Source organism: Barbatula barbatula (genome assembly GCF_947034865.1).
Source record: "Barbatula barbatula genome assembly, chromosome: 1".
Lineage (NCBI taxonomy): Eukaryota > Metazoa > Chordata > Actinopteri > Cypriniformes > Nemacheilidae > Barbatula > Barbatula barbatula.
This window is the reverse complement of record NC_136766.1, coordinates 17,876,867-17,886,621: the sequence shown is the minus strand read 5'-3', so window position 1 is coordinate 17,886,621 and position 9,755 is coordinate 17,876,867. Positions and strand designations below refer to the sequence as shown.

General features: G+C 36.0%; 1 protein-coding gene across 1 annotated transcript; it reads right to left on the bottom strand.

Moving 5' to 3' along the window:
- Nucleotides 1-5,879: 5,879 nt before the first annotated feature.
- On the bottom strand, nucleotides 5,880-8,549 carry ctrb.3 (chymotrypsinogen B, tandem duplicate 3). Its single transcript, XM_079465875.1, has 7 exons — nucleotides 8,431-8,549; nucleotides 7,794-7,897; nucleotides 7,573-7,652; nucleotides 7,297-7,381; nucleotides 7,007-7,187; nucleotides 6,506-6,639; nucleotides 5,880-6,424 (listed from the first exon to the last, which is right to left on the bottom strand). Exons 1-7 carry the CDS (start codon nucleotides 8,480-8,482, stop codon nucleotides 6,263-6,265), a joined length of 798 nt encoding a protein of 265 aa, XP_079322001.1. The 5' UTR covers nucleotides 8,483-8,549; the 3' UTR covers nucleotides 5,880-6,262.
- Nucleotides 8,550-9,755: the final 1,206 nt, after the last annotated feature.

The following is a 9,755-nucleotide window of genomic DNA, read 5'->3' as shown; positions in this document are numbered from 1 at the left end:
CCATCCAAATCACCCCCTGCAAGTCACACAAGCAAGCTGCTTATAGTTGATGTTGCCTAAAGCAGTTGTATAAACCTGCACGCTCAAAACATATGTACAGTGCATTGCGAGCGACGGCGTCCGTCGAGTGTAATGCAGAGAGCAAAAAATGCCATTTACAGTGATGGGCATATAATCATGCAGTCTGCGTGTGACATACTATTACATTTAACCTCCTGCACGGAGAGCATTGTAAATCCTATATGTGCAAAAACAGGGGGGGTATTTACAGGGAAGCCTCTTCAACAGATCGCATGCATCTGATCGACCAGAGAGAGAGCCAGTACTCTCAATGCAAAATCTTAACAATCATAACAAATCTGTTGACTCAAATCAATGAGTCTTTAAACAGATTGCCCCTTGCGCAAATACAATTGTCAATAAACCACTGACTACAGTGATTTCCTTTGTTTGTTCCCACCAGTGACAGAGCTAGAGTTTTATATATGAGGTGACCAGGGGTGACCAAGACTACATCAGGGGTCCGCGGACCATGACTGAAAATTTGTGTGTAACCCTGACCTGGCATCAAATTATAAATAAATACATCCTAGGATTGCTGATAAGAGGTACAAGTGATAATTGACTTCTAAATGTAGGTTGATTAAATAACTTGTAAAATATAAATAATGAAAATGCTGAAAACATAGTTGAACCCTGATAACTTGTTTAATTTAAACAGAGACAATGCAGCACCGGAGGTTTCATTAAACTGATTTTGATCAGAGCAGCATATCTGATCAAACATACACTCATTCCATAGGACTGTAAGATTAAAACAAAATCATAGATGCTGATTATTACTTTTGATGTTACCATCTTGATTATTACTTTCAGATATTAGGATACTTGAAAGCTTGTCACACGCTTTACACGCTACAAAACAAGCTGAGAAGCGTATATGATTTATTTTATTGCGGAATTGTTGCGTTTTTTTGTTTTCTCTAAGGAACATAAAAATCTGTTATTCAAACGGGAAATATATACAAAACAAACAAACAAACAACATCCAAAAATCACCAAAACACTCAATTTCAGGTTATACAGTTAAGAGTCTGACTACTCTAATGAATCTTTTTTGTTGTTAATGATAAACTTTGTGAGCTTTTTTTCACCAGTGAATAATTAAAACACATCTGATTGGCCAGTGTATTCACACCATGAACTTGATTGGCTGTAATGCTCAAAGCTGTAGCAAAGTAAAGACGCTGAAGATTCATTTCACCTAATCTTATTTAGATTGCGACTGTCATAGTTCGTCGTTTTTTATTATGCAGGGACTGTTTTTCCTCTTTTGTCTTGAATTTAAAGAGCAGTTTTGCTTTCAAAGCCTCTGTTAATTTCCGACCCTGATGTAAACATGTATGTAGGAAACCGATTTACTATCTGTTAAGGTAGCCTAACGTTAACTTACACGTGAAAAGTTGTTTAGGAATCCTATAGCCAAGGCTAAAGAGTGAAACTTATTTAAAACACGATGCTTCCTTGTGTATTTCTAAAGTTTGTATGAAGTACTGTTATGTTAAAAGAAATAGAGCTCACAAGACGGTTTATATTTATCTAAGGTTAGAAAACTCTGGGAAAACGTTACATTTACGCAACATTTAAAAGTTTAACGTTAGAAAGTAGGTAGATAACGTTATAATATGGTTCAACAAACAAACGTACCTGGCTGGGTCGGACTTGAAATAGCTGTCAAGCAAGCGGGTACTTTTTAATATTACATTTGTTTAGCAAATTACAGCGGTCCATTTGCTTCTTTTCTCTCTTTCGTGAGTGTTTAAAAAGAAATCTCAGATTTCGCGATGTATCCATCGCACAACTTTTCTCTGTTCCAGACTCGCTTGAATTTCGTGTGCGGTGACGTCACGTGCAAGCATCCATGGGTCCCGAACGTCAAAATAAAACAAGGATGTCCTCTTAACCCTTTCCTTTTTCTCCTTGTTACACAAACCATGGCCAGACATATTAAAAATGCCCAGAATTTAAAATTTAACAGTTAGCGGATGACACGGCATTATTTCTCCGTAATAAACACGAGGTTATCAAAGCAATTGGTTCTATCACAAAACCTTGACTGACAGGGGCCCCAACAAATAGGTAAAAACTAATTAATTTTTAATTATATTATACACTATATAAATCATCATCATTTCGTATATTTTAAATAATAATAAAATGAAGGATGTCTTTTATTTAACGTATTTTGGCAATAAAAGTTAAATATCACAATGGACCAAAAAGTAAACATCCATATTGACCGAGCACCCCCCTGTGTCTGCATGAAATGGTTCGGTCCTGCTTTAGCGCACTCATCAGTGACGTGTTTAGTTGCACAAAGTCGCGTCGCGTCAGAAACAGAGACAACTATGTTGCGTGGTAAAAAATCTGGTTTTCAAAAAAGGAAAAGAAACAAAATTGAGAGAGCAAAGACAAAAGAAAGGGTGTCAATCTGTAACCCAGTTTTTCACCAAGAAAGGTGGGTAGCATTCAGTCTGTGAGTAACCTGTTGTCCATAGTGAAATAAGCTAGCTAGCTGCAGGCTAGTGTCAGCCTACATTTCATAAACATTTAATCAGTCCAGGTAAACGTTTAGCAAGATATTCATATGAAATAATTGTCCATGCCCATCTTAGCAGACTTAACAACAGATGAGTCAGCAGCACCCCAGTCTCCCATAACTGTCCCAGTGAAGAAGGTGAGCAACATTGTGTCAATGACTTAACCATAACAAAAAAGAAAGTGGAATATTTATTAATGACAGAAATCAAACAAAATTGTTTTTCTCACATAATGACCATTATGACATAAAAAGAACCTCTTGTCTGTATGCATTTAGAAACAATGAGTAGCTCACCTTAACCTGCATTTAGGTTACAAACGATATTACAATAATCCAGTTTGATGCGTTCATTTAGAGTGAATTTTGGCCGTTAAATGTATAAATACAGACCTTATTATTCCCACCATGAAGGGCAATTTATTTGAGAAGCTTGCACACACACACACACACACACACACACACACACACAAATCTATCATATCTAATGTATGTAATCAAGTGACGATAATACAGGACTATAGGTAATTTGGGTAAATGTTCTGTAGTGTCATTTATTGGTATATATTTCCATTGTTCTTATTTGTACCATGTTAACTTACCTTTTAATTTGATGTCACTAGTACTGTTAGTTTTGTTATGACCATATTCCAAACCTAAAAAACCTATTGATTTAGTGATCACTTGATCTGTTTTGTATCACTATAATAACCCTGATGTGGAAATTCCGTTTTACACGTCAACTTTATTTTGTTGTTGGCATATATGTGCAGTTAAGTAAAAAAAAAAAGCTGTTTTCATTGTTTTGAGATGATGATGTTAATTTATTTTGATTAAAAAGTTCATATATATTTAGGTTTTTTCTTTTAAATCTGTCAATATTTTTACAATAAAAATACATTAAGAATGGACATTTTTATGGTGGCTTTTAATCTTGCATCAAATAGTGAACTGCATACTGTATGTAGACTTGCATTTACAGATCACCAGGAATAAATATTTTGCTAGTACTAGTATTGTACTACAAGAAGCAAGACAGTTGCCTTTGATTGGAGTTATTTAAAGCTTTTGATTGGACAGTTAGGTCCTAGGGATGTGGTGCCAACAGCTGCACAGAGGGGGCCCAATTAGATTTTTTTTTTCATGGGGCCCAAAATTCCTGGTGGCACCCCTGCCGCCGACTCATTGCTATCTGTGACAGGAGAAAAAAAATAGAGTATGTGAATAAAAGGGAAAGTGACAAAGGGAAATAATGAACAAGGTTATTGGAAATCAAGGTTATTGGACTGGGTCTTTGCTGTCACGGTTTCCTTCTCTCTCGACGTGTTTCATCCTTGGACTTCATCACGCACGAAAGCTTCCTGGTTCATTGAGGGAGGGAATCTCAGATCAGTTAAGCAGGAAGACTCGAACTGAAAAACAGCGTGAAGAAGGGTGGAGAGGGAATTGTGGAGCTAGGACGGTGTGAAGGGTCATTCTTAAGATATGGTGACCAACATGTCCCTTGACTGTGTAGTTAAATAAACATTCAAAAACTATTAAAAAAAAGGACATAAAAGACATTATTATATAATATATGAAATAGGATAGTTTTAATTTAATTAACTTATTGAACTTATTTAAAAAGGAAATATTTGAATAATTTATAAAGATTTCAGTGTTTTATACCCCTCCTTGTTGCAGTTTATTTATTTACTTTTTAACGGAAGAATGCAAAACAAAATGAATAATGAAGTTGTGGAAAGAACTTCCAAGGACAAAACTCATAGAAAAGAAAGTTCAAATCCGAATGGTGATTTCCACACAAATATTTATTTGCCTTCCACTGTGTTAATTTAAACATTTAGATAAATTAAAATGTTTTAGTGTGTCATGAAACACAGATTCAAAAATCTTTTCGAGGCTGCTGGATGTATTTATTTGCATAACACATAATTGTCCACAATGTCCAAAAGGGTTAGGAATAGCATTCTTTCTTTCTCTTTATAAGCTTTATACTTTATTCTGCGAATAAATGTTCAAATACAAGATATTATGCCAACAATGCCTGAAGCCCTTACTGTGAGAGGTTTATGCAGAGCTACAGATTGTACCACATCATGGCTGAGTACCATCTCTTGTGCACCACTCACATGGGCTGCTGGATCCTCTCAATGCAAGGATTAGTCCTTTGGGAAAATTGGCAAGATTCTTCAATTGCTCTTTCAATTTGAGTTTGACCGGCTGTCAATTAATTTCAACTCCCTTGATCTTTGAAACCCCTGATCGCATAAAGCAAACATGAAGACATCCAAATAACATAGGTGTTGAAAATGAGCCAAAGCTTTAAAAACTGTTATTTTAAGTGAATTAAGCTAATGCTACTAATCTTGAATGTCCAGTTCTGGTCTGGCAAATGCCTGCATGAATACAGAAAACTCAAAAGTTGACAATATGAAAAGCGAAGCTCCTGAATTGCTTGAATTTGATTCAGACTGACATTCACCTTGAGTTTTCTCTGAGGACGGAGTCAGGCTTTTATCACATCATATTCACTAGAACATGACAGGGGTTTTATGTTTTTTTTTTTTTAAATCGGTGTACTGGGTCATTAATGCCACTCTATTTATAACAGCCTTGAGCATTAAAAACGAGAAAAAACGAGAGCTTTTTATTTTGCCTCAGCTCTTCATCTTTTGTTTTTCTACTGAACATCTCTTTGAAACAACTGACTCAACAGTTGTATATGTGTCTCAAAGAGGTTGCCATGGAAACCTCTGTTGTTGTGCTACATATTTAACAGACTGAAGGGCAACCAGAGACTGTAACTGAATACACCCAATAGTTTTGTCTAGACAAAATAATCTTTCAGTTACGTTTATGTACAAGATGGCCACTTTTTTCTTATTTTATTTTATTTTACACTGTTGTATTGAATAAAACACAAGAAGATACAGTTTGATAGTAAAGTCCAATTAGCCCTTTTTTGACACACAAAACATAGAAATAGAAACTAGTAAATAGAACAAATGCAACCTGGCAACAGTTTTGGAGAAATATCAAGTCTTGAGTCTTTAGCACCGTCTTCTGTCCGAGATGTGAAATAAAATAAAATGTATAATATCAAAACACTTTAACACAGCCTGCATAATTTGCTTGACAAATTACAGACATGGCCGATTCGCACGGGATAAAGATCACAGACAACCTCTGCAATTATTATGAATTACCGGAGCTTTTGTTACACAATTTAAATTGTTAAATCAACTCAGACATGAATGAATACATTACGAATGTTACATTGATTTGCTAGATTACTCTTTATTTGGGAAAAGGTTAGAATATATTTACCAGAAAGAAAATTTGGAGTGAAAATAAATTGACATAAATTTCTGTAAATATAGTCCAGAACCTCAGATGTCCAAATCCACAGTTTTTACAAAGTTGAAAACCACTTTTACATTTTTTTATTGGTTAGATGTTTGCGAAACCAAAGGGTGACTATGATTTATGGCAAAAAACAAAGAAATATGGAGATTTCATAGGGGCAGCAGCGATATTCTGGCATTGGGTTAATAATAAAATAAAGTTTCATTTTGGACTGTACTGTTCCTTTTTTACTAGTAAAGATGTAAAATGAAAGATGTTGTTCATTGTTGTCAGGAAGTCTCTACATACAGTACATTAATTGGAAGTCAAAATCTGGTCCACCCAGGCACGGAGCTCTGTGACACGGGCATAAACACCGGGTATACTTGTGTCACAGCGGCTGCTTCCCCAGGACACAATACCCACCAGTGTCCATATGTTATCCTTCTGGCACACCAGAGGACCACCAGAGTCACCCTAAACCAACAGAAGGCACACAGACTTACTCTTTTAATCACTTAACATACTGTTTATTAAGGAGAGAGTGAAAAGTCTTACCATGCAGGAGGAGGCACCAGCAGCACCGGCACAAATCATAACATCACTGATGTTGCTTCCCCAGTAGTTCTTGCATTCCTCATTGGATAGAAGAGGCAGGGCAACCTGCTGGAGCTTATCTGGGGTAAACAGAGCTACGGGCAAACAAAGAAAGAGCAGAAAATAAATGTTAAAATATATTATAAAAAGTTATGGTATGGAGAGATTAATACATTATTGATATCACAACCCGAGATTCCAATAGAGGGTATAGATGTGTAGTCACTTTACCATGTGAACACCATGTAAGCATGCTGGAGCACGCCCCCATTGGTGGCAAACACTCAAAAAAAATGACTGCTTATAATGTCTCTTTGTTTCTCCTATTCTCAGTCATTTTGCTGGTTGTTTTGCCACCCAGTGTTCACGTGGGAAAGTGACATCAATGCACACTCTATTTATGAAGTCTAAGTACTGTAGAATGTGATATATTAATCATGTTTATGTTAGTAGATATCTAACCATTGTATCTGGTCACTCCCCAACCAGAGGTCACACAGGTCATGCCAGGGGCAAATACATCACTAGTCTCTGCAAGGCAGACGGGAGAGATGTGGTCATTCAGAGTAACGGGGGAGGCCAGCTTCACCAAGGCGATGTCATTGTTGATGGTATTTGGATTCCACTCGGGGTGGGTGAACACCTGCACTTCATATGGTTACATCATTAATGTCACATTTTTCAAGGTAACAATAGAAAACAAGCCAATAGAGCTGGAAAGTAAAACAAAATCTTGAATGTTTTGTTCTCACCTTCTCCACTTTCATGGTCTTTATGTCCTCCTGATTCTGAGAGCTTGCCTTGTTGTGCTCTCCCAGGATCACACGGTGACTAGTTCTGCAGAAAAGCCACATTCAATTCATTTACGCCAATATTTTTTCATAAATAATGACTTCAGTGTGCTGCACTAAGGAAAATAAATCTTTGTCCAAACTGTTTATTGCAGAGAGTATTGCAACCACCAGAGTAAAGCCGATTAGAAAGAGAACAATGCAGAAGAATTTCTCCTCAGGTATATATAATTTTACCTGACACTGCAGTGAGCAGCAGTCACAACCCAGTTCTCATTGATCAAAGACCCACCACAGAAGTGCCAGCTAAAGGCGTCCTGCAATTTTAACAACCAAAATCAAAACAGAAAGACAATAGTAGTCACAAATGTTTGTATTAGCTTCTTGTCATTTGCAGGCTGTCGATTCGCAATGTGGAAAGTCTGAAAATGTAGTTTGACGTTTTTCGTATCACATACCTGCAGAGACACCTGCCAGGGCCATGAATGAGGCACTGCCTCTTCACCATTTACGATGCGGCCATAACCACTAACAACAGGTTGGATGGCAGGAACACCGCAGCCTAAACGAAGAGGTAAAAATAAAAGGCTATAGGCTAAATGGTGAAATTTTATTGGATGTATAAATAGGCTAAACAGTCAATGCTTTCTTAAATTTGCCCTAATAAAAAAAGTCCCTAATTTTAACTCATGTGTACCAAACAATATTTGCATAAACTTACATGAAATAATAATTAATAATGTATCAGCATTTATTAATCGTAGCTCATTTTAATTGGAAAAAAATATTATTATTTCTCTTTGGACAGAGCTTAAAAGTTTTTCATTACTGATAATTTGTTACCATATTATTTGGTAATAACAGAATAAACAAATAATACATTAAAATTTTATAATAAATTATTTACTTATTAGTAGCCTATTTGCTGAATAATGAGCTATTTGAACTTTAAAAATGCTAAAATCGAAAAACTAAATGATCGATTCAAAAACCCTAAAATATCATGACATCTTAAATAGACGGTTTCATGCCAATCCTAACTGTATAGGCTATTTGTGATTTTCATGGAATTCTAAAATAAAAATAATTTCTCACCGTAGGCTGCATTAAGAAAGGCAAAACAGGACAACAGCCACAAGAAAGACATTCTGCAGAAGAGATCGACTTATGTACAGCAGTAAGCCCTATTTAATACCAAAATATGAACCCACATTAACCATTGACAACATGACATCCAGAGGAGGACGTGTATGGTCAAAAATTAACCCCGAATGGTTTCATCAGCTGCTCACCACCTGTACACAATCCCACTTTTCTCACCCCTTTATGTGAACACTGAAATTGGAACACATCTGTTCTGTAACATGTGTTCAAGTGGGTAACAAACAAGCACTTATATTTGACTGATTTTGAGAAAAAAATATTATTTGTTTTAATTGTTTCGTTTTAAGTTTTTTTATGTATCTTATTGGTTTATTTGAATAGGCATATTACATACTCTAAACATGATTCAAGCCAAAGACCTGAATGTGCAGATAGAGATTTACACAGATGTAACTCTAATTTACATCTCAAGTCCCAATTGAAAGGCTTCATATAATAACAGAATACTTTAACTGTTATAATATGTCACATTACATTTATATACATATACAGATACATCTAAAAAAAATTATATCATGAAAAAGGTCAATTTCTTTTGTCTCTCATTTTCTGATGTCCACAGTCAACACAGCCATCTACCAAGAAATTTTAGAGTGCTTCCTTCTCCTGGCAAGCTTTACGGAGATGCTGCTTTCATTATCCAGCAGGACTTGGCACCTACCCACACTGCCAAAGGTACCAAAGGCTGGTTCAATGACCATGGTGTTAATGTGCTTGATTGGCCAGCAAACTCGCCGGACCTGAATCCCATAGGGAATCTATGGGGTATTGTCAAGAGGAAGATGAGAGACACCAGACCCAACAATGCCAGAGGGCTGCATTACACATGAGCAGTGCCACAGGCTGATTGCCTCCATTCCACGCCGCATTGATGCAGTAATTCATGCAAAAGGAGGCCCAACCAAGTATTGAGTGCATAGAAAGGAACTTTTTTTCAGAAGCCTGACATTTCTGTTTAATATATCATTTTTTATTGATCATGATTAAACCATAATCATCAAAATTTCACGAAATATAGGCATGAAATATTTCAATCGATGTGTAATGAATGTATATGATATATGGGTCACACTTTCTGAAATGAGTGATTTTTCTTTTTACCTTTTTAATGATATAAAAAAAATTGAAATTCCTCTATACACCCAAGTGAAAATAAAACTAAATATCCTTTTTAAGGATACCTCCAATCCCGGCAACATATAGATTAGATAGAAATTAAATAGATCAATATGATAATAAATGACAATGTAGATATG

Bases quoted from the DNA above. Each gene is read 5' to 3' on its own strand.
- ctrb.3 (XM_079465875.1), bottom strand. From the start codon at position 8,482: ATGTCTTTCTTGTGGCTGTTGTCCTGTTTTGCCTTTCTTAATGCAGCC. The intron at 7,653-7,793 runs GTATGTGATACG...TTAAAATTGCAG, and splicing joins CCTGGCAGGTGTCTCTGCAG to GACGCCTTTAGCTGGCACTT. The intron at 7,382-7,572 runs GTAAAATTATAT...GCTTTTCTGCAG, and splicing joins GCTGCTCACTGCAGTGTCAG to AACTAGTCACCGTGTGATCC.